Source organism: Hyperolius riggenbachi, chromosome 10 (genome assembly GCF_040937935.1).
Source record: "Hyperolius riggenbachi isolate aHypRig1 chromosome 10, aHypRig1.pri, whole genome shotgun sequence".
Taxonomy (NCBI): domain Eukaryota; kingdom Metazoa; phylum Chordata; class Amphibia; order Anura; family Hyperoliidae; genus Hyperolius; species Hyperolius riggenbachi.
The window spans coordinates 233,941,984-233,967,102 of record NC_090655.1 but is presented as its reverse complement, the minus strand read 5'-3'; the positions used below and the strand labels follow the sequence as shown (position 1 = coordinate 233,967,102).

Below are 25,119 nucleotides of genomic sequence, written 5' to 3'. Positions count from 1 at the left end.
ATGGCCACCCAGTGTGGCAGACAGTTCAATCCCTCTTTGAATCTGATCAAAGAGGGAACGTTTCCACTACAGACAGATTATCAATAGGTTTCATCATGAAATCTATTGAAAAATCTATAAAAAAAATCTATTGAAAATCTATCAAACTGTAGTCTTGCACTGTTCAGTACAGTGCAATGCAATGGGCCGTCAATCTACCACATCTCATCCACTGTGTCTGATCCATGGAAGATTTGTCATTTTGATCAATTTTTGCTGCAAAACGGTCAAAATCATAATGTGTTCATGTCCACCTTTACTTTGTCCAGACCTTTCTGTGTAGTAACTGTCAGGGCTGTAGAGTCTGAGGATTTTTGTACCCACTCTACAGCACTGGTTACTGCTAAGGATGCACATTGTTGTTTCTGTATCTACAGCCATTTATTAATTTTGCCAAAGCTGGCAATACACCATCTTTGCTCATTTTGGTACAGCAGGCCCTGTACGCATCGATTTTAACCGTCAGATTTGATTCATCTCCTAGAAATCTCTAGCACAATGAGCCTCATCATTCATAATTTCAATTTACCCCCAAGATCTGTCATTTGAAAATTACCATCCGATTGTAATTTTGATAGATTCATGGCAAAAATTGATCCAAAATATGATTGGACAATAACATTTAATTGATTAGACTCGGTGGGGGAGCGGTGATAGATTGATGGGCCATAGCATTGCTCTGTATCGAACAGTGCAATGCTGCAGTTCAATAGATTTTTTAAAGAGGAGCTGTTAGGTATAAGGTCTAAGAGAAAATAAACACATATATCAGTAGCTAAAGATTGGCTGTACTTACATTACATATGCATTTCACTGTCCACGTTTGTACTTCACATAATTTTTATATAGTATTTGCAGAGAATGATGCTCCTGACAGCTCATGGCAGGTTCCATGTTTGTCTGTCTCCTATGAAGCCAAATGTGTCGTCATGTCCTGCCTGCTTCCTGATGATTCCACTCTCACAAACGCTGGTAATGAATAACACTACTGTGCAGTGAATATTAATTAGCCATGTGGCTAGGAACAATAGCGGACTCCTGCAGTGTACTCTGCCCGAGATTTATTAGTGCTGTGAGCTAGACTGTTACATGCTGTTGAAACTTGAGCCTCACTAGCACCCAGGGGAGGGCCCCAGAATGCTTTGCAGTATCTGTTATTCGGCTTGCGTCCTCCTTAGGAGCCTGGGAATACGGAGCCTTGCTGTCAGCAAACATCTAAAGTAAGAGAGATTTTTAACTGCCTTTTTGGCTTCCTTCTAAACTGTTTAACACAGGAGAATAGAGGTTTAAATTAGCTTTTGCAGCCTGACAGTTACTCTTTAAATACATTTCATGGTGACATCTGATGTGAATCTCTGTGCCGAGTATGGAGGGGAATTGATCCCTCTCTGAGCAGATTCAGGTCAGAGAGAGGGATTGATCTGTTTGCAACATTTAATGGCAATCTAACCGTGTATAGCCACCTTAAAAGTTTGATATTTCCTTAATGTACATAGTTTACCTGAATTTGTGCTTTGATTCACTCAACAGATAAAAAAATTCAGCTCAAATGTCATTAAATATCGTTTGGAACACCACCTTGTTTGCTTTCTACAGTGTAATTTGGTGCAAAGCTATGCTGCAGCTAACTGCCTGCTGTGCCTATAACTCCATGGTAATCAACACAGTGTTCTCCCTCAGGCTAGGTGCACAGTTAGCAGAAACGCTAGAGTTGCGGAAAACATTGCGTTTTAGCCGCTAATGGAAGTCTATAGGCCGCAGGAAAAAAACGCATATGCGTTTTCAATGCGTGCGTTTTCAAAAACGCAGGTTTTGTTGCATGATATGCAAAACGAATCAAAAACGTACAGAATGAAAGTCAATGGAAACACAATGGTATGCGTTTTTCTATGCGTTTTTGTGATGTATTTCCACTTTCTGTTGTCTTCCTATTAATTTGCATTAAAACGCATATGCGTTTTGTATATGCGAACCGCAAACACATTAAAATGCACGCAAAATGGTTAAAAAACACATCTGCGGTAAAAAACGCACACAACATAAAATAAATCATGACTTAACCTCCCTGGCGGTAAACTCAACCTACGTTCAGGCTAGCCGCCGGAGAGGATCACATGGCCCCCGGAGTTTTTTTCAGGGCTGTGGAGTCGGGGCAATTTTGGGGAGTCGGAGTCGTGGTTCCAGAAACTGAGGAGTCGGGAGTCGCATGATTTTTGTACAAAATCCACAGCCCTGTTAAGTATTGGACTAAGAAGTCGAGGAGTCGGAGTCTGAGCAATTTTGGGTACTCTGAGTCGGAGTCGTGGTTTCAGAAACTGAGGAGTCGGAGTTGGAAGATTTTTGTACTGACTCCACAGCCGTTTTTTTTTTTTTATAAAATTTGAATAATATGCTTAAGCACTTTGCTAGCTAACGATGCCCCCCAAGTCTCTCCGATTGCCGCCGTTATACCCCCCCCCTCCCCCCCCCAGGGATCCCGCGATGGTGCTGCCTCCCAATCAGTTCCAGGCCTCGCTATGGTGGCGATCGGGACTGCGGATGATGTCATCTCCGATCGTCATCATAGCGACGAGTGAAGCTCAATGGGAAGCTGCGGCTTCGCGGGATCGCGGAGGGGTACGTAGTGCCGGGGGTGCTAAATGGTGCGGCGGGGCTTGGAGGACATAATTAGCTAGCTAAGTGCTAGCTAACAAATATAAAACACATTTTGTTACAAAAAATCCTCCCGGTGGATGCAGCCTCTGAAACTGCTTACCGCCAGGGAGGTTAAAATGCAGCCTTTCATGTCATGTTATGTGTGCACCTACCCTAAGGGCCTGAACACACTTGTGCGCTTCTGTCCGCTTTTCAGCAACTTGTATGAATCTATAACCAGGGCTGTGGAGTCGGAGTCGGGGCAATTTTGGGTGTCTGGAGTCGGAGTCGGAAAAAATGCACCGACTCCTAATGAAATTAAAATAGAAAATATGATAAAATGTTCTATTTCTCAGATAATAGTCATCATAAATAATTTATATACATACAGTAATAGCTGTGCTTAGTCCACAAACATGAAATAAACCAATCAAAATTAGTTACTTGTGCAGCTTCAATAAAGCAGTCCCCGTATTTTTAAATATCAGATATACATATCTGATTGTGACTGTATATATGATGTGTACACAGGAATCTCTTATATACTAAATAACATCTATGCTGTAAGTATAAAGCCTGATGTGTAGCCGTGTCACTAATAGAGATGGTCAATGAGATGGAAATAATTCTGCGTTGATTCTGATTTATGCAAATGTATGCACTCTCTTTGCTCATGAAATCAAATAATTTGATATGTTGTTAAAATTTGGTTTGGTGACTACAAATTAAATGGTACCTGAGAAGGATGAAAAGAAAAGTTTTATACATACCTGGGGCTTCTTCCAGCCCCCTTCAGGCTAATCCGTTCCTCGCTGTCCACCTCCACCACCTGGATCTTCTGCTATGAGTCCTGGTAATTCAGCCAGTCAGCGCAGTCCGGCCACGTGTCGCTCCTACAGCCAGGAGCATTCTGCACCTGCACAATAGGGCTGCGCAGGTGTAGTACGCTCCCGGCGGCGGAGTGTGTGCATGCGCACTACGCCAGACTGGCTCAAGTACCTGGACTCATAGCAGAAGATCCAGGTGGCGGAGGAGGACAGCGAGGGACTGATTAGCCTGAAGGGGGCTGGAGGAAGCCCCAGGTATGTATAAAACTTTAATTTCATCTGTCTCAGGTTTACTTTGTTACACAGTAGTACTATACTCTACATATGCACTCGCCACAGAGCTGCAGGGAATCCACTGAGAATGTTATGCACATTGAACACAGAGGTGTTGTCTATCACCCATAAACCTGATTCAGATTGTGCATGAAGAATGTGTAATAGAGGAAGAATCTCCTTATTCCCTCATACCTGCACATCACTCTTACATGTACCCACAGTTACATTGCCTAGGGCCTGACAGATGGTCTTTGTTCCGGCCTGTACCTTTTACAAGTACTCTTACCAAGGACTAGTTTTAGTCTATGACTAAAGGGAATAAATATGGCAGTCTCCATATCCTTCTCACTTCAGTTGTCTTTTAAAATTCCTAAGGCTGCTTTCACAGTGGGACGTTACAGGCGCACGTTAGAGCAGCCTGTAATGCACCCCCACCGAACAGCAATGAAAAATCAATGGGCTGTTCACAGTGCCCACGTTGCATTACACAGTAACGCTTCACGTCAAGACAACGTACTGCATGCAGTACTTTATACGCGGCTAGGCCGCGTTAGACTGTTTGCACATGCTCAGTAGGGGCGGAGAGGAGGTGGGGAGAGGCCGCTACGTAGCCAGGCACATGGCTACTTGGCATTCACTGCACTTGCAGTGTTTACTCTTTGGAGCGGCCGCTGATTGGCTGGCGGGACCACGCGATGCGGAGAGCTCTGCTCACGTGGTCTCCGCATCGCCTCCGACAGAGCAGGCGCACTAAGAGCTGCTTGTAACGTGGCTCTTGGTAGCTTCCTGCTCCAACACCACCAGGCGTTGCGTTAGGGGCACGTTATGTGCCCTATAACGTCCCCTAAATGCGACGTCCTGGTGTGTAAGCAGCCTAAGCGTTGGCAGTTAAGAGACGAATTTCATGTTACATACTTTCAATCAACAAGATTGTAATATGCAAATTAGAGGAGTCTGAGTCGGTGGATTTTTGTACCGACTCCACAGCCCTGTCTATAACATTGATGTGTTGTTCAAAAGTGGTCAGAAGCACACTAAGTGTGAACAAGGCCTAAGCCCTGTTAGCCAGGTGTTCCGTCCGGCTAATTCTGGTGAGCGCCTGGCTGTCAGGGCTCTCTTATCAGAGTAGCACATACAGAGGAGCCAGCAGAGCAGTGAATAGTAATTGTTGGGTGGGATCACGCGCTACCAGCTTTCTGGTCCTGCATGTCAGCAGCTAATGGGAGAGAGTGTGAGAAACATGAGTCTCCTGTACCAGTGTACAGCTGGTCCATTTAGTCTCCCGTGCCACCTTTTGTCCCATGTGTCACCATTTAGTCCCTGTGTTATTTTCTGTCCCTCTGTACAAGTCGGGTACGCTCAAAATTTGCTTACCAAGTGTGATTTTCATGTGATTTCTCGATGCAGCTTCAAGATCCACCCCCTTTTCTGCCAAAATTGCACCGGCCAAAGACCGATTGCACAGAAAATCGTGACCGAAGGCATGGGAAATTGTGTTTCTAAACTGCTGCAAATTGCAAACAATTGCAATTTGCAGTGGAAAAGGGCCCTAACTCACGTTCCACATTGCCCTCCGGGAGGAGGAAGCATCGGAGTGATGTGGAATGGAACGAGTTAACCCCTCACTCGCCGCCCTCAGATGTGAAGCTTCTGTTAAATACAAAACTTGGAATGTGCACTGAGAAGCTCAACCCTACTTTCTGGATATGAAAAGGAATCTCACCATGGAAGCAAAGAACTCAACTTGGTATTGTGAAAAAAAAAGAACATTTTTTTAAAAGGTTGCCCATGGATGCAGAAAGTCCTATAACAATTACAAAATATGTCCATTTATGCAGCTGGGGAGTTCACTGTCATTCACTGACATACTCTGGGTCAATAAGAATCAATTGATTCTAAGGTCTTTAGATTGCCACAATCTTATGGCAGTCAAGATGGCTCTGATAGCATTTCTGCTTTTTTTTATACTGAAGAAAATAAGGATTCTTTCAAACAACTTTGTGACTGTCCCATACATCAACAAAAACAGGGATGGACCAGGTTTCCCGACCTTCTTGGCCAATGAAGGTTGTCACCTGGACAGAACTGAACATGACCTCTGTGACAAATGCCCCTTTCAGCCTCATCTGCTCCTAGATTTTACAGCCCTCAGGACTCTTATTTATGTAGCAGCAATCTGAGAGCAGTGTCAGGGACAGTGTCAACTAAATGGAAGGAAAAGCGTATGCGTCTCAACCAACACACCACTATGTCAGAGTTTCAATACATTGCAGGGAAGGAGGCTGCGGGAGTCACCGCTGTGGTTGAAGACGGGCTGGGAAGTAGAGGGCTGTTACTGGCTAAATGTCGATCAGTTTTGCCGCTGCAATCTCGCTGTCAGCAACAGTACGGTCTGAGGTCCTGAGGAGTCAGATCATCCGGTGAAACCGGCCGACATTTAGCCACTTACAGCGCTCTACTTCTAAGCCTGTCTTCAACCACAGCGGTGACTCCCGCAGCCTCCTTCCCTGCAGGCATCACAGATCTGGCACATGGATGACGCTTCCTCTATCAAAGTGGTAGCTATACATAGTCTTCCATGTTATATGCTGTTTGAACTGAGTACATTCCATATTGCATATACTTGCTGGTTTGTGCGTATGAAGTGATGTTGTTGCTTACCTGGATCCCACGACTAACTGGATGTTGCGGTTGGACATCTGTGTTCCTGACAGATTGAACTCTGATTATTGGCAGCAGTATCTTCCAGGTCTACATCAGAATTAAGTGGGGACTGGATTCTTGTTCAGCATGGTTATTATACTTTGATGTTTTCAACTGAACTATTCCAAGATGATTATGCTACTGGAGCTGTAAGGATACACTCAGAGCCATGTTGCTTATGGTCTAAACTTTTTAAGAAATCTGCTTTTCAGGATTGGATTATCTGTTTATAATCTCCAAATAACATATTACATCTCATATTGAGGAGAGAATTTATTATATTGGCTGTGGATGTTTAGGTGCTGGACTGACAATCAGACCGTTCCACCCTCCTTTTTCTGCCTATAGAGATATATGCACAAATATGTTCTTAGAGATTTAATAAATGCTTTTCTAATTTTCTAATAAATGACTCACCGAGTGTTTTGGTTTGCAGATGGGTTCTGCTTCTTTTGTGCTAACTAAATGGACAGCACTTGCCTACACATAAGCAGATATGTGCAGCCATCTATAGAAGCGCTGTGACATTGATGTCACGTGTAGAAACCAAAACGTTCAATTCTACACAGGTTTTAAAGGGAAGATAGGCGCTGGAAATATAAAACAAACTGCACTTACCTGCTCCTTCCAGCTCCTGGCAGTCGTTCTGTGCCCTTGGAGCTGCTACGAGGGCACAGATCGACTGCCAGGAGCTGGAAGAAGCAGGTAAGTGCAGTTTGTTTTACATTTCCAGCGCGGATCTTCCCTTTAAAGGATTTAAATGACTGGATGTACATTTAGCAAAAAATATGCAGACCCAGAGGCCCCTTTCACACTGCCGCGTTTCGTTACACTGTTTTGCCACCGGGTAACGCTAAACCAATGGAATGTGATGTGGCGAAAGTCTCCAATTTGGCGCGTGGGCAACAGCGCGATAGGGACCTGCATGCACGGTGACATGCGGCGACCAGAAGTAATGTTAGACTATGGCGACGCAGCTTTTTTCCTGGTGTTAACGTTGCAACGCGCATGCGCAAAAGTGTATTTTTTCAATACACTTCCGCGCAAGTCTAATTTCGGTCACAGGAAGTGAGCGCTAGAGAGGCTCACTTCCTGCTTGGCTCGCAGCCTGAAGGGAGACTACCGCGTATTGGTGCAGTAATCTCCGGAGGCTATTTTAGTAGTGCATTCATCGCAGCACACCTATAACGCCGGTTCAGGCTGCTTTCACAGTGGGACGTTACAGGCGCACGTTAGAGCAGCCTGTAATGCACCCCACCGCACAGCAATGAAAAATCAATTTCACAGTGCCCACGTTGCGTTACACAGTAACGCAGCACGTCTAGATAACGTACTGCATGCAGTACTTTACATGCGGCTAAGCCGCGTTAGACTGTTTGCACATGCTCAGTACAGGTGCTTTTTTTTATTTTAGGGGCGGAGAGGAGGCGGGGAGAGGCCGCTACGTAGCCAGGCACATGGCTACTTAATATTCACTGCACTTGCAGTGTTTTCTTCTTGGAGCGGCCGCTGATTGGCTGGCGGGACCACGTGATGCGAGAGAGCTCCGCTCACGTGGTCTCCGCAGCGCCTCTGACAGAGCAGGTGCACCAAGAGCTGCTTGTAACGTGGCTCTTGGTAGCGTCCTGCTCCAACACCACCAGGCGTTGCGTTAGGGGCACATTATGTGCCCTATAACGTCCCCTAAACGCAACGTCCTGGTGTGTAAGTAGCCTAAAAGTGTGAAACCGGCCAGAGGTTGGGATATGCTATAGTGCCCAACTTCATGTGTTTTCTGAATCCACAAATACTTTTTACTTCATATACTATGGGGGAATCTAATATGGATGTGCAAAAAGGACGACCTAAGTACTAGTGTTACCGTTTACAAAAATGGGGTAACTTTCACCAACACTAAATGATTCATAAGCGAGACATTAAACATCCATAAACATTTAGTATTTATATAGAGCTGACATCTCCTGCAGCGCTTTACAGAGTATATATAACTATCCTTAGAGGGGCTCACAATCTAATCCTACCAATGTCATACGCCAATCATAGTCTAGGACTAATTTAGGTGGAAGCCAATTAACTTATCTGTATGTTTTTTAGATATGGGAGAGGAAAACCCACACAGACATGAGGAAGACCATACAAACTCCATGCAGATAGTGCCCTGGTTGAGGTGCAAACTGGGGACCCAGTGCTGCAAGGGGAGAGCACAATGCACTGTGCCACCCATAGATATTTAAAGAGCCTAAAGCCAATGTAAAAAAATGACTTTTTACCTTTTATTTATGTTAGGCATGTTTGCCCCTGTTAAAACGCTGCCATCCCACGGCAGAGCGAGTCGTTTTTTTACCCCCAAATCCCCTGGGGCACACTGCAGGGAGCGCATTAGTGAGAGGCAGAGGGGCGGGGGAGAGGCGGAGATACGCGCTGATTGATGTGCAGCCGAAAGCTCTGCCTCCCTGGGCAGCAAAATCCACCACCAAGAAAGTTGTGGATTTTGCACAGGGGATTTGGGGGGTAAAAAAAAATCCTCGTTCTGCAGCGGGATAGCAGCGTTTTAACAGGGGCAAACATGCCTAACATAAATAAAAGGTAAAAAGCCGTATTTTAAAGTAGGCCTGAACGATTTATCGTTTTTGCACCGAAATCGCGATCACGGAAATGGCGATTCCGTGATCATCAGAGTGCCGGCTTTCGCCAATATCCCACGCCCTACCGCTGTAGTAGCAGCGGCTCACCGGCTCTCATTCCCGGCAGTGACTTGCAAACCTTGTTCTCCCACTGTGCGCCGCCGCCTCCTCCTCCTCCGTCATCAGCTCTCTTGCCTTCGTCCTCTGCCTAGCGTGTCATCAGCTGGGCAGGCGCCGGGCAACAGACTCCGCCCACAGTTTCTCACTCGTTTCCCTCTGCCTGTACCTTTGCTCCAAGCGCGTCATCAGCATGTCCTTTGTAACTTAGATGGGAAGACTGGTGGTTCCAGCCTCGGTTATGTGACGCTGTCAGATTGTAAATTTGATCTCCGCCTAGGCTAATTTAATCAATTCTCTCCAGATACAATTGTGATAGATTTTTCCCTGTTATGCATGGAGGCCATTTATATACAGTAGAACGTATACAATGTGCACAACTGACAGAGAGCTGTCTACTAATATCCAACTTACCAAGAGCTGTCTACTGCTATACAGCTGCAGGGTTCTCCCGCAACATTTTTTTAGCCAGGGGGCAGGAAAAAGTAGCCGGGTGGGGAGGTAAGGGCCCTTTTCCACTAGGAAGTGCGATCGCAATTGTGCTGCGATCACGCAACCTACAGTTTACACTACCCGTGATTGCTCTATATAGCTGCTGGGAACAGAGCATGATTGGCCGACAATTGTGTATTGGCAAATGAAAGGGATGAGCACTGAAAGGTGAAAATCGCTCTTGTCCGTTAAGGTAAAAACCGCCTTGGGGTGAAGTGGTTAATGTATATACCCACATCCCTTACATGGTACCTGACGCCAAAAAAGAAAAAAAATGAACACTTATCTCAGTAGTGGGAAGCCTCTGGATAGTCCAGAGGTTTTCTTCAGCCTCCTCGACCCCCCAGATTCAAAGCTGGGGCCCTTTGAACATACTCAACAAGGGCTTGCTGAATATGTTCTCACAGCGGTGCTCCCGGCTGTGTATGAGCGGAACAGCACTGCACAGGGGCAGTTACTGTATGGAGGTACTCCTGCATGTTTTTTTCCTTTCTACACAAATGGCTATATACTGCAGTGCAGGAGTGGGCCTTACTTGCGCCTGTGCGGTGCAGCCACACTCATACTCATTCATTTTCACACTTCAGGTTCACTTTAAGTTGATCAGTGAAAAAGGGGCCTGTAAGTGATGTTTGGGGTGAACATGGTATTGCAGTGAAAATGACAATATGCCGTATTTACTTTGGTAGACCTAAGTAGGCGGTGAGGAGGCGTGGTCTATCAGGCAGCATCTAATGATGGTATGTCTTCAGATGAAGCCATGCTTGAAAAGTAAGATATAGGAAGGGGGCTGAAGTGTACATCTCATGTAATCCGGTAGGTATGTCATGGCTGTGGATGCAGAGGAGCAGGTCACAGACAGACGGGTAGTGAAGGAGGCCTGGGAAACAAAAAGTGGTGTCATCTTGGGGGAGTTATAACTGTGTAGGTGATGTCGTAGTGTTCTCCCCAGAATTTTTCTCCAGCCGGGTGGCATGAAAAAGTAGCCGGGCGTGGTGCGAAGGAGGAATGAAGGACCGGTGCAACTCTGCTTACAGCATAGGTGGCGGTACGCCGACAGCCAGGTGCTTGCCAAAATTAGCCGGGTGAAGCATGCGGCTAAAAGAGCCTGTCTACTGCTATCCAACTGACAGGGAACTGTCTACTGCTATCCAACTGACAGGGAGCTGTCTACTGCTATCCAACTGACAGGGAGCTGTCTACTGCTATCCAACTGACAGGGAGCTGTCTACTGCTATCCAACTGACAGGGAGCTGTCTACTGCTATCTAACTGACAGGGAGCTGTCTACTGCTATCTAACTGACAGAGAGCTGTCTACTGCAATCCAACTGACAGGGAGCTGTCTACTGCTATCCAACTGACAGGGAGCTGTCTACTGCTATCCAACTGACAGGGAGCTGTCTACTGCTATCCAACTGACAGGGAGCTGTCTACTGCTATCCAACTGACAGGGAGCTGTCTACTGCTATCTAACTGACAGGGAGCTGTCTACTGCTATCTAACTGACAGAGAGCTGTCTACTGCAATCCAACTGACAGGGAGCTGTCTACTGCTATCCAACTGACAGGGAGCTGTCTACTGCTATCCAACTGACAGGGAGCTGTCTACTGCTATCCAACTAACAGGGAGCTGTCTACTGCCATCTAACTGTTTACTAACATCTAATGTACAGAGATCTATCTACTGCCATCCAACTGACAGCTATCTACTACCATTCTACTGGCTGAGAGCTGTCTACTATCCAACTTACATATCTGTTTACAATACATCTGACAACTGTCTACTATTATCTAACTGACAGAGAGCTGTCTACTACTGTCTAACTGCCCTGTCTACCATCCAGTTGACAGAGCTGTCTACTGTTTTTCAGCTGACTGAGAGCAGACTACTGCTATCCAACTGACTGAGAGCAGTATACTACATAGCTGTCTACCATACAACTGACAGAGAGCTGTCTACTACTTTTAACTGACAGCTGTCTACTACTTTTCAACTGACAAAGCAGTCTACTACTGTCCAACTGACCTAGCTGTCTACCATCTAACTGACAGAGAGCTGTCTATTACCATCCAACTTGACAGCTGTGTACTGCTATCTAACTAACAGAGAGCAGTCTACTGCTATCTAATTGACAGAGAGCTGTCTACTGCTATCCAACTGTCAGAGAGCTGTGTACTGCTATCTAACTGACAAAGCAGTGTACTGCCATCCAACTGACAAATAGCTTTGTACTGCTATCCAAATGACAGAGCTGTCAGCTATCCAACTGACAGAGAACTGTCTACTACTATCCAACTGACAAGTGAAGTCCAGTGTTAGTCGAGGTGCAGAAATGCAGGTATCAAACCAACAACCGTTGATTCCGGTGATACCTTTAATGACTAACTGTACATGGTTTATTGCAATAAAGCATGTACAGTTAGTCATTAAAGGTATCACCGGAATCAAAGTTTTTTGGTTTGATGTCTGCATTATCCAACTGACAAAGAGCTGTCTAGTACTATCCAACTGACAGAGAGCTATCTACTGCTATCCAACTGACATAGCAGTCTACCATCCAACTGACAGAGACCTGTCTACTACTATCCAACTTAGATAGCTGTCTACTATGCCAACTGACAGAGAGCTGTCTACTAATATCCAACTGACAAAGAGCCATGTACTGCTATCCAGCTGGCAGCTGTTTACTAACATCCAACTTAGGGCCCGTTTCCACTAGGAGCGGTGCGATGCGGCTCCATAGCCGCATCGCCCCGCGGGTGTGCTGAAACACATGCATGCCAGTGGAAGAGTTTCCACTGCGTGCATGTTGTGCGGTGCGGAGCGATCCGAAAATCTGCAGCATGCTGCAGATTTTCGCACGCTCGCAGCCGCGTCCCATCTCCTCCATGGACTTCCGCATCGGGAGATGCGGAAGTGATGCGGCCAGCGGCGGAAGTGATGCGATGTGGCTAGGTAGCCGCATTCGCATCACTTACTAGTGGAAATGGGCCCTTACAGAGAGCTATCTACTACTATCCAACTGACAGCGGTCTACTACCATCCAACTGGCAAAGAGCTGTCTACTATCCAACTTACATAGCTGTCTACAATACATCTGACCACTGTCTACTATTATCCGACTGAGGCCTTGTTCACATCTAAAATCGAAATCGCAAGCGTTTTGCAATTTTGTGCACTATTTTTTAGTGCCTCTTGGCGCTTGACTGCACGGTGCATTTTTTTTAAAGCGCTTTTCTAAACCTTTTTTTTGCAGAGCGATTTTTTTAATTCACTCCCTGACACAAGTTTTTCAAGTGTTTTGCGATTTCCCTATACCTTCCACTGAGGCCAATCACCCCGAAAATGGCACAGGCAGCGTTTTGGTGAGCGGATTGTAATTGAACTGTTCAGATATGAACACTCTCATAGGGAATCATCATACAAGCGCTTTTATTGCGAATTTCAAAATTAATGGCGCTTAAAAAATCCCGAAAGCGCCCCTAGTGTGAACAAGCCCTCAAGGAATATATTGAATATATTCTCTGAGATTACCTAGCACAGGGAGAGCCATCCTTTAGCTTCTCCCTGCACCCACATCACAAGCGGCCCGCAACATGCGTACGCCACTGTTGATAAAAATGCCCAGTGTGGCTGCATAGATTTCAGTCTTACATTTATACTTTACAGTATTTTCTTTACACCATTGATGTTTACATGATGTGTCATGTTTATTTATTGCAGCCTGAGCTCTGCCAGTCAGCCTTCACCTATAAAAGGGAGTAACATTTGGAAGGATACAAGGATCTGAAAAGGGCATCACTATGGAGAATCAGACGCTCCTCAGATCACCGGGTAAGAGGAGTATAGACATGTGCACTATGGGGAGGACAGTATGGACAATCCTCCCAGATGCTCCCATTCTCCATAGAAATAATGTATTTAGGCTGTGTGTGTGTGTTCTTACAGGAGGATCCAGTGACGGAACCCCAGCAGAGATATCTCTCAGTCTTCTTCCCTCTCAGATATCCATACAGGAAGATCAGGTGACCTCACATGATTTTCAGGTATACTAGCTTTATACTGAAATTGTGACATCATGGCCATTTGTGCATCTAGACTGAGGGGACCTGGGGCAGATATTGGCCCTGTCTCTTTCTTTAAAGCAAGCCCCCCACCCTTCAGTAATGTCCCCTGTTTCCATGTGTTATAGATATGCCTACTATTATGTTAGTGTCCCCTGGAGGCTCATGTAGTGCTTTTAAATGCCACCTGTAGTTCCCTCTATAGCCACCTTGTAGCTCTATTTTCCCTTTTAGTCCCCCACCCATACCCTCAGGGCACTCCTATAGTGCCCTTTATAACACCCTCTAGTCTCCTCCATACTTCCATGTAGTGCCATCTATACCCACCTGTGACGCCCTTGATTGCTTCCCTTTAGTGCCAGCTGTAGCCCCACTGTAAAACCCTTCATTGCCTTATTTTAGGACTCCATTGCCCTCTTTACTGGTCTCCATACGCCCCTTGTAGAGCAAGCCATTGCACACTTGTAGTACCCTCCATAGCCCTTCCATCAGCAGCAGCTGAAGGTGTAAGTATGTAGCAATCTTATCTGTCCTGCTGTTAGTTGCACACTTCACTGCTGTTAGTATACATTGGGGGCCTGGCAGGCAGTGGTTATAAGTATTGCCTTTACAGGCCATTTGTGAACAGTCCTGAAATCTTAGAAAAACGTGTTCTTATGCAACTGACCATAGCACAGACCTTATTGTATTGTGTCTTATCTAGGGTGAAAGCCTGATGGTTGCCGGAGCTGAACATGAAGAGGAGAAGTGTGTGAGGGGTGATGAGTTGTGTATCAAGGAGGAAATTCCTCCAGAGATCATCACAGGTGAGAAATAAACACTAGTGCAGATAGCAGTCACACATTCTCCTTGTTCAGCCACTACACCTATCTGTTCGTATCCCCTCTCTTCTGTCAGCAGAAAGTAATGGAGAGGCAGTATGTACCCAGGGCGGCAGTCAATAACCGCAAAAGCATAGCTTTATTGACACAACCAAGATACATAAAAGCATTGCCAAAGCAAGGGGAATTGGAGGATATGAAGGGGGTGATTCTTGGGAGTTAGGGTTGGATAGAGGTATAGTGGATAAGCAGTTTTTGGATTTTGTTTTTTAGATTTTCATTTCATTGATGCTCCTCTCAGTCTGTGGCATGCTGTGATATAGTGTGCAGTGATTCTCACTGTGGATTCTCTTCTCAGCCTGTGGCATGCTTGTGACATAGTGTGCAGCAATTGTCACTGTGGATTCCTCTTCTCGGTCTGTGGCATGCTGTGACATAGTGTGCAGTGATTCTCACTATGGATTCTCTTCTCAACCTGTGGCATGCTTGTGACATAGTGTGCAGCAATTGTCACTGTGGATTCCTCTTCTCAGTCTGTGGCATGCTGTGACATAGTGTGCGGTGATTCTCACTATGGATTCTCTTCTCAGCCTGTGGCATGCTTGTGACATAGTGTGCAGCAAGTGTCACTGTGGATTCCTCATTCCTCCTCTCAGTCTGTGGCGTGCTGTGACATAGTGTGCTGCGGTTGTCACTGGATTCCTCCTCTCAGGCTGTGACATGCTGTGACATAGTGTACAGTGATTGTAACTGGATTCCTCCTCTCAGTTTGTGGCATGCTTGTAACATAGTGTGCAGTTATTCTCACTGTGGATTCCTCCTCTCTTTCTGTAGCATGCTGTGACATAGTGTGCAGGGATTGTCACTATGGATTCCTCCTCTCAGCCTGTGGCATGCTGTGACATAGTGTGCAGCGATTGTAACTGCAGATTCCTCCTTTCAGTCTGTGGCATGCTGTGACATAGTGTGCAGGGATTGTCACTGGATTCTTCTTCTAATAGAATGTAGAGTTTTTTGTCATCCTCTAGCAGTATTCCCCAATCCTGTCCTCAAGGCCCACCAACAGTGATTTTGTGGAAATCCACAGGGGTAGTTAATCAGCTTTGCTGAGGCACTAATTACCCCACCTGTGATTGTGTGTGGTTTTCTGCAAAACATGTACTGTTGGTGGGCTTTGAGGACAGGGTTGGGGAACTGCAGTCTAATGATATAGACTCCAGTCTATATACTGGGCAGTTCAGCAGGAAGTGATTCTCATCCTTGAGGGTCCTCTGGTCACAGTGCTGGCATAGTCTCTCCTCCCTGGGTTTTTATGTCTTTCTGTGTCTCCTAGAGTTGAATTCCAGCTTGTGAGCACTCAGTTTGTAGACACTCAGGATTTGCCTTCCTATAGAGATCTGAAGATTTTATGGGACCATATTCTCTCTGTAGGAACCGGTATATAGTTATCTCTTGTGACTGTTTCCTTCATTTATCCACATAGTCCGCTTTGATCTTGGCTGTGGTTTGTTTTATCAGGGCTCTTGTTAGGACCTGTGGATTTGGGTTTGGAGGGAGCATAGAGTTGACCATTTAAAGTGACTCTGTAACAAAATTTGCAGCCTTATTTCTTCTATCCTATAAGTTTCTATACCTGTTCTAATGTGGTCTGGATTACTGCAGCCTTTCCCAGTTGCACATTGGCTGTATTATCTCTGTTATATAATCTAATCTTCTTTCCTCTGACAGCTTTGTCGGGCTCAGGCACTCAGGCAAGGATCTGCTGCTCTGCTGTGATAGGATAAAGGCTATACACACCCTCTCCACGCCCCCTGCAGGCTCTGTATAAGTCACAGACTCTACTTATCTTAGCCTATCACAAGCTGGTTAGTTTGTTTGTAAACACTGCCTAAAACTGGCAATTACAAGCCAGGATTGCAGCAGGGAGTGGCAGAAACAGCACAGAGGGGCACAGGCGAACATAATGAATAGAATGGTATGCTTTTTATTGTAAGCATTTTAGAGTACAGATTCTCTTTAAGGGCACATTGTGCAACATGGCTTTGTAGTGGTATGAGTCGGGGCTGCAGCTCTGTATGTGGCCTAGTAGGACTGCACTCCTGTATCTCGGGCAGTAGTAGGAACCTACCCAGCTCGGCAGGCAATGTTTGAGGTACTCCGATGGACATAGAGGTTGTGTTTGCAGAAATCCAGGTGGAATATTTTTGTATATCTCATTTGGATCGATCTGGGTAGATAATGGGGCCCCTTACTTCACTTCCTTCAGAGTAGGATTGGGGTGATGACAATGCCAAAGACTTTCAGCCAGACCTTTACCTGTGGTTTGAGGTGGTACAGTTATTTCCTGATGGCATAGAACATTTGGTATGCTTTGTCTTTTAGAGCCTCTATGGCTAACTTAAAGTGACCTAAAGTCAGGAATAAAAAATGAGTTTAACTCACCTGGGGCTTCCCTCTGCCCCGTGAAGCTGATCGGTGCCCACGCTGACTCCATCAGATGTCCCTGGACCGGCCGGCGGCGACTTCCGGTTTCGCCGTCACCGGCCGACAGGCTGGGAACGCGAGTGATTATTCGCGTTCCCAGCCAGAATATCGCCCCCTATGCTGCTATTGCAGCATAGGGAGGCTGCAATAGCAGCATAGGGGGCGCTATTCTGGCTGGGAACGCGAAGAATCACTCGCGTTCCCAGCCTGTCGGCCGGTGACGGCGAAACCGGTAGTCGCCGCCGGCCGGTCCAGGTACATCTGATGGAGTCAGCGTGGGCACCGATCAGCTTCACGGGGCAGAGGGAAGCCCCAGGTGAGTTAAACTCATTTTTTATTCCTGACTTTAGGTTCACTTTAAAGAGAACCTGAGGTGGTTCGGCAGGGGGGCAGATGGGACACAGAGGCATGTCCCCTGCCTCATGACATGCCTCTGTGTCCCCCCCCCCCCCCCCGCTGTGCTATAGCATCTCAAAATTAGCGGCAATGATTGTAGATATTCCAGAGGGTAATGGGAGGAGAGGGATTCCCTGCTCAAAATACCCTCTGGGGGCATTGCTGCAGGCTTTCCCCAGCTGCCATTGGGCAGCTCTCTCCCTGGCCGTAGCCCCACCGCTCCTCCGGCTCCCTGCCTGCTGGAAGAGCATCTTACTCTCATTCCAGCATCATGGCCCCAGAGGTCACGGAAATTAAAGTAAAGGAGAGAAGGCTACAGGAGTGGTGGCGATGGCAGCAACCTGATCCGCTCAGCCCCCTCCCGGATCAGGTAGCCTTGTTTTTTTTTTTTTATTTTATAACCCCACATAGGGTTCTCTTTAAAGTGAACCTCCGGACTAAAAATCGACTCAGCAGCACTGAAAAGGCTTGGTGTTTCTTTAACAGTTTCACAGCATCAGAACTTTGTTTCTCTTATACAAGCCTCATTTTTAGCTGCACAGAAGAAAACTGCCCGGGCTTTTTCCCTGTGATGCTGTGCAAAGCATGATGGGATTTCTGATGTTGTTGTTCTCGTTCTGCTGTTTTGCAAATTATTTTTTTTTTTTACATTTTGAATTTGACATTTGAAGCCTAGTGTGTGCAGCTGGGAGGGGTAATCAGGACACAGGACAGTTGGAACTGTCTCTCCTGCTCCTTGTCACCTCCTTTCAACCAAAAAGATGGCTGCCCCCATGACAAAGATGGCAGCCTCCATGAATCACAAACATTTGCCTGTTCTTTTAAAACATGGTGGGTAAGAGATTATATTACCTATCTATTCTAATTAACATAACTAATGTAACTTGATGACAGTATGTTTGTTTAGGCTGAAGTTCCCCTTTAAGGCTTCTAGATTGGTTGATTTCCAGGCCAAAGTAGAAACAGTGTGTACCCAGAGGGGGAGACAGGAGCAACCAGCCCCAATCTGAAGTAATGGAGAGACAGTGTGCGACTAGAGGCGGGGTCAGGAGCAACCAGCCCCAATCAGAAGTAATGGAGAGACAGTATGCGACTAGAGGCGGGGTCAGGGGCAACCAGCCCCAATCAGAAGTAATGGAGAGACAGTATGTGACCAAAGGGGGAGACAGGAGCAACCAGCCCCAATCAGAAGTAATGGAGAGACAGTATGCGACTAGAGGCGGAGTCAGGAGCAACCAGCCCCAATCAGAAGTAATGGAGAGACAGTATGTGCCCAGAGGGGGAGTCAGGAGTAGTCAGCCTCAATCAGAAGTAATGGAGAGACAGTATGCGACTAGAGGCGGGGTCAGGAGCATCCAGCCCCAATCAGAAGTAATGGAGAGACAGTATGTGACCAGAGGGGGAGACAGGAGCAACCAGCCCCAATCAGAAGTAATGGAGAGACAGTATGCGACTAGAGGCGGGGTCAGGAGCAACCAGCCCCAATCAGAAGTAATGGAGAGACAGTATGCGACTAGAGGCGGGGTCAGGAGCAACCAGCCCCAATCAGAAGTAATGGAGAGACAGTATGTGACTAGAGGCGGGGTCAGGAGCAGCCAGTCCCAATCAGAAGTAACTGTGCAAAACCGGTGCAAAATCAGTTCCTCAGAGTATCCAGTCAAAATCCTCAATTTAAACCTCTGCTCCATTTTGCTCCAGTTCTGCTCCAGTTTTCATGGCAATTGTTCTGATGAATCTGCCCCAGAACAAATTCAGTGTCTCTCCTCCTCACATTATGTTGTTGCTTGTTACCAGGAGAAAGATGTGGCCAGTCTCTCCCCCCCCACCCCCCCACCACAATGTCTGGTGTACCTCATACATCTTAGTACAAGAGACACAGCGCACTTTTCTTTATTCACAGACCCCCAAAGCACCACAGAGGCTCCAAGAGACGCCGGAGGTGAGGAGGGGGAAGGAAGGCGTATAAAGATTGAGGAAAAGGAAATGACTATGGACATAGAGACAGGTGAGCAGCAAGCCCCAAATAAGAACATATAGGTCTTTTGCAGATGTAGCTGCTTGTTGGGTGAGGAACTAGTAAACTGTTCTAATATTTCACAATATTCATATTTACATCAGATAAATCCAGGAACAGAAATTCACCAGAGAGAAGTCACAGTCCTCTTTATTCCTGGGATCCCACAGATCTCACGTTTTCACATCATTGTCCGGTATGTAGAGTTTAGCTATACAATTCACACTAATATCCTTCGGTTTTATGTTACCCAATAATACAGGCCTTGTTAGATCTCCCTGCATTGTATCTTATGCAGGGGGGAGGTCTGATCATTGCTAAAGCTGAAGAGGCAGAAGAGATGTGTGTGAGGGATGATGATCCATGCAAGGAGGAGGACATATCTGCAGAGATCAGCACAGGTGAGGAGTAAACACTAACACTGCAACAATCTCTTCACTCTTTTCACTTAGGCCTCTGTTAGATGATAGTAATTAGGACACAATGGGCTTGATTCACAAAAGGGTTCTAAGTGTTAGCACGCCAGTGAAAAGCCCCTTAGCACGTGCTAATATTCGCGCAAAAGTTTGCGTGCGCAAAGTTTAGCGCTGCGCAGTGAAGGTCTCTCAGGCAGTGCAGTGTGTGAGGGAAATTACTGTTGCTGAGTTAACCAACACTGTCAGCAGGCTCTGAATTCACAAATCATGCCTGGCCTGCACCTCTGCACTATCTGTAGAACTGCTGTGAAGCACTTCTTAATCTGCAGAAGTTTAGGGATGGATTTACACTTTTCTTAACTGTAGTGCAGCTCTAGAATTCCACGCTAAACTGCTGCTATTACGTAGGATTTGAGAAGTTTCTTACTATCATGCAGAACAGTTCCTCTGCTGGTTAGAACAGTTTTAGAAGAAAAAACTGTCGGTAATGCTTTGATAAATCTGGCCCAGTGTGTTCTCAGTGGGAGGGTGATGAGCTATGGGCCCCTATTAGAATAGGTAGATATTAGTAATAGTAGTGATATGGAGAGTATTCTCAGTGGGAGGGTCAGGAGTAGTGATGATGTTGCAGTTCGGAACATCATTGCAAATCAACCTGAACACCACTCTTCAGCACCATCCAGAATTGAGCCAGCAGATAGAGTCAGGGGAAGGTCACTGACTTGCACTTCATGAGGCATTTCATGTGACTAATACTTCTTCTTTTTGGCTTTGAAAGGCGTAATTAAGGAGCCACATGAATCACGCTCTGCGGCGTAAGTAAGAGTACTACCCCTGACCCTGTCTGCAGGTTGAGTGCTGAATGATGCTGAAGTGTGGCGCTATTAGCCCCAATTACAAGTAATATGGCCAGTGGGGGAGTCTGGAGTCCTCACATCATGCACATGTCATTCCACCCCCTTCCCCTGTTTCTCATACTTCTCAATACAGGAGTGACTCTCATATTTATCCATAGAACCCGCAGCTCAGAGACCTGTCAAAACCGAGGACGATGACGAGGAGAAAAGGTGTATAGTTTCTAAAGACAAGGAAGTAAATATGGGTATAGGATCAGGTGAGCGCTAAATACCTAATACAAAAGATACCATATTTTCACATACAAGACGCTATGGACTATAAGAATCACCCAAGTTTACACCTCAAAAAAATTGAAAAATGAAACATACTAAACCTGGTGCATCCATGGTTCAAGAGCGTTTTTGATCCTATCAGCAGAAGCCGGCACTGGGGGAACAGTGAGAGATGGGAGAGGTCTCTGATATCCATGGGCTCCGATGTATTAGGTCGGCCATGTTGCCACTGCTTGTGGGGAGCGGAGGGGACATGGGGACAATACAGGGAGTCCCCGACATGTCGGTGGTTCATATCGGTGGGCGTTTCTAAGTCGGGGACTCCTGGGATTTGGCATATAAGACACAGTGGGCCTGATTCACAAAGCGATGCTAACAGTTAGCACGCTGGTGAAAAGCCCTTTATCACGCCTAAACTCAGTTTAGGCATGATAAGTTTAGGCGTGATAAGTTTAGGTGTGATAAGTTTAGGCGTGATAAGTTTAGGCGTGATGAGTTTAAGCACCAACTGGGTTAGCACCGCAGTGCACAGCTGATCAAACGTTTTGCGCTAGCAAAGTCTGGTGCACTTCGCATAGAGTTTAATGGCGCTGCTTTGCGTGCCAGACTTTGCGCGCAATCTAAACTTATCTAAACTTATGCCTAAACTTATCACACCTAAACTTATCACGCCTAAACTTATCAACCTAAACTGACTTTTCACCAGCGTGGTGCAATGGTTATCACGCCTAAAGTCTCTAACTGGGTTAGCACCGCTTTGTGAATCGAGCCCAGTGACTTCTTATCCACATTTTTTGGGGAGAAAAGGTGTGTCTTGTATGCCAAAAAATACGGTATATTGTCCTTGTGAAAGTGACCTGCTTGTTGGCTAACAGTCTAATATATAGTAGTAGTACTAACAGCCTAATATAATAATAGAGCATTACACTGTATTTATGTTTCCTGCAGATGAATCCAGCAACAGAAGTCCAGCATACGGAAATCGCAGTCCTCTTTGTTCCTGGGATCCAGCACAGGAAGATCACATGATAACACATAATGATCAGGTAGTTGGAGTGGATAATCAGGCAGCTGATAAAACTCTTCTCCTAACAACTCTATGAAGGTAGACCGTGACATGACTCATATTTAGGAAATGTTAAAAATGATAAAAACGACACACAACAGGAATTAATGCAAGAAGCCAAAAGCATGTGGATGAGATGCTGTGGGAGACCTGTGTGGTTCTGCCCTCGGACAGCTGCTACTGGCAGACAACAGGTTAAAGTCTAATTCCTGACAAAACTTTTCTTTATAGTGCTGTCCATCAGAAGTTTTTGAAAATTGGTTTACCCCATGCGAGCGATTCATTTTTTCGCTTGCTTTCTGGCACCGAGCCTGGAGAGCCCAATCCAGGCTCAGGCACCTCTAAACTTGGACATCGCCTTCTTGTCCTGTTTTCAGGACAGCTGGCGTGCTAATCTTGGGTCTTTTTCCGTTTTTCTCTTTCCTTTTTACTGTCCTCTCTATTCCTTTCTTCCCCCCCATCTTTATTTCTGGTCCCTCCTGGTCGCGTCCAAAGCTTTAATTTTAGATCCCACATCTACATATATACCAACGCTTAGGTGGCTTACTCTGGCTTTCTCCCCTGCCTTTAAATATGGCTAGTTCACAATTGAAATTAACATCACATAACGTGCAGGGCTTCAACTCCCCACAGAAACGGAGTAAAGCCTTCCACTACTATAAGTCTCTGCACACAGATATAGTGTGCCTACAAGAGACCAGATTTTCACGAACAAGTCAGCCCTCTTATCTTAGTAAGCATTTCCCAATGGCTTTTCATGCATGTGCGAGGGAGAAAGTCCGAGGGGTGACAATAGCTTTTAGAAGGGGCCTGCCCTTCAAATGTGAACATGTTATTGCTGACCCTACAGGGAGATACCTACTGCTGCGGGGAACACTCTTCAACTCTAAAATAACCTTGGTCTCTTATTATGCACCTAACCAATTTCAAGACCGTTTCCTCTCCCACCTCCTCCAGGTCGTAGATCAGCACGGAGAAGGTATGATCATTCTATGTGGCGACACAAATATGGTACTAGATGTAGAGATGGACAAGGCGCATAAGCTTGGTTCTGCAGTTGCTCCCCAGCCTGTTTCTACAGCTCAGTCATTAGCAGTCTCCCGATTGTTTCGGAATAAGGGACTGTTGGATGTCTGGCGTGAACTGAACCCACTGGCACGCGATTACACCTTCTACTCAAACCCACACGGGAGCTTCTGCAGAATTGACCACATTTTTATGCATGCCCCTTACTTGCATAATGCTGTCGTGGCTAAAATACTCTCAGTTCCCTGGTCAGACCATGACCCAGTGCAAACTCAATTGTCCTCTTTGATACCCAGAGGTAGGGATTTTACTTGGAGGCTAAACGACTCTCTGCTCTCAAGGCAAGACTGCCGAGAGAAGATTCTTTCTTTCTTAACTGAATACCTGGAAACCAATGAAGGCTCGGTCGACTCTGTGGCATCTCTCTGGGGAGCCATGAAGGCAACAGTAAGGGGACGAATAATAGGTTTTGCTTCCTACTTAAAAAAACAAAAAACTCAAACTATAGACGACTTGAAAAAGCAGTATGAGGAGGCAGATATAGTTTGGAAATCCTCTCCATCAGTAGCCTCCAGACTGGCTAGGGATAGACTGTGCTTGCAATTAGACTCACTACTGAGTGAAGAGGTAGAAAAACAGCTCAGGTGGCGTAAGAATGTTTATTATCGCTGGGCTAACAAGCCACACACTCTTTTAGCCCGCAAACTAAAAAATAGAAAATATAGCCCCCCCACCCTACGGGTAAAGGGCCCCCGTTCCCCTCACTGCTAACACGTGCAAGATTGTCCAGTATTTCCAGGACTTTCTTCAAGCGCTATACGGAACGGAGGGTCGGATTAATAACGCCAGGTTGGAAGCCTACCTGAACTCACTTCAGCTTCCCCCCGTTAACACAGCTGATGTGGACGATCTTAACGCAGACATAACCTCGGAAGAGGTCTTAATGGCTATCAAGTCACTCAAAAATGCAAAAACTCCGGGGCCCTTATGGTTATTCCCCATTTTTCTACAAAACATTTGCGCAAATACTAGCTCCTATCTTATCCAGAGTATACAATGAATATAATAAGAACAAACTCCCGAACCAAGAATCTCTCCAAGCCAATATAGCCATGCTCCCCAAATCAGATATAGAACCATTAGAAGTCAGTAGTTTTCGCCCCATCTCACTCCTCAATGTAGATATAAAACTTTTGAGTAAAATATTGGCTACACGAATCAATAGATTTCTTCCCTTACTAATTCACAAAGATCAGGTGGGCTTTGTCCCAGGGCGCCAGGCCTCAGATGCAGTGTACAGGGCCATCCAGGTGTTTGATAGCCTCCACTATAGGAAGATCCCCGGAGTCTGCCTGAGCCTAGACATATACAAGGCGTTTGACACATTGTCGTGGGATTACCTTTACTCCATCTTGCGGCACTGGGGATTCGGGCCATCTTTCATAGCCTGGATCCAGGCCCTTTACTCCTCACCGTCAGCCAAAGTTAATTACACGGGATATCTTTCCCCTAGTTTTGCAATTGAGAGAGGGACCCGCCAAGGGTGCCCTCTCTCCCCAATCTTATTTATCATAGCAATGGAGCCGTTAGCCCAAACAATCAGAAAATCGACAGAGGTTCTTGGTTTCCAAATAGCAGGCACACAACATAAATTGAATCTTTTCGCTGATGACTTATTACTATTCCTGTCCAACCCCAAGTCCTCAATCCCCGCCTTAATGGAGATCATGAAAGAGTTTGCACTGGTCTCTGGCCTGAAGATTAACCCCAAAAAGTCGCAGCTAATGAATATCACGCTTGAACAAACCGATTGGCAGGAACTGATTGCATCAGTCCCTTTTCAAATAGCAGTAAAACAAATCTCCTACCTAGGCATCAATCTTACAGCCAATTATGACTCCCTCTTCCAGGCCAATTACCACGCGCTGTCTGGGCTCATTACACAATATACCTCAAGCTGGTCAGCCATGCAACTATCCTGGCTGGGGC

At 46.0% G+C, this 25,119-nt stretch overlaps 1 protein-coding gene across 7 annotated transcripts in view; it reads left to right on the top strand.

The window, feature by feature from the left end:
• The window catches only part of LOC137534830 (uncharacterized), a 78,297-nt gene that overhangs the window by 868 nt on the left and 52,310 nt on the right, over positions 1–25,119 (top strand). For 5 of the 7 annotated variants that reach the window (XR_011024384.1, XM_068256492.1, XM_068256490.1 and 2 more), the window contains exons 2-9: positions 13,437–13,547; positions 13,662–13,759; positions 14,481–14,583; positions 19,379–19,483; positions 19,597–19,688; positions 19,791–19,893; positions 20,924–21,022; positions 21,987–22,084. Coding sequence is in view for 6 of the 7 variants with exons in the window: in XM_068256492.1 (XP_068112593.1) it covers positions 13,517–13,547; positions 13,662–13,759; positions 14,481–14,583; positions 19,379–19,483; positions 19,597–19,688; positions 19,791–19,893; positions 20,924–21,022; positions 21,987–22,084 (729 nt within the window). In the remaining variant the exon portion in view is untranslated. The remainder of the gene's footprint in view (positions 1–13,436; positions 13,548–13,661; positions 13,760–14,480; positions 14,584–19,378; positions 19,484–19,596; positions 19,689–19,790; positions 19,894–20,923; positions 21,023–21,986; positions 22,085–25,119) is intronic. The other 2 variants (XM_068256489.1, XM_068256491.1) reach the window with 2 other exon arrangements.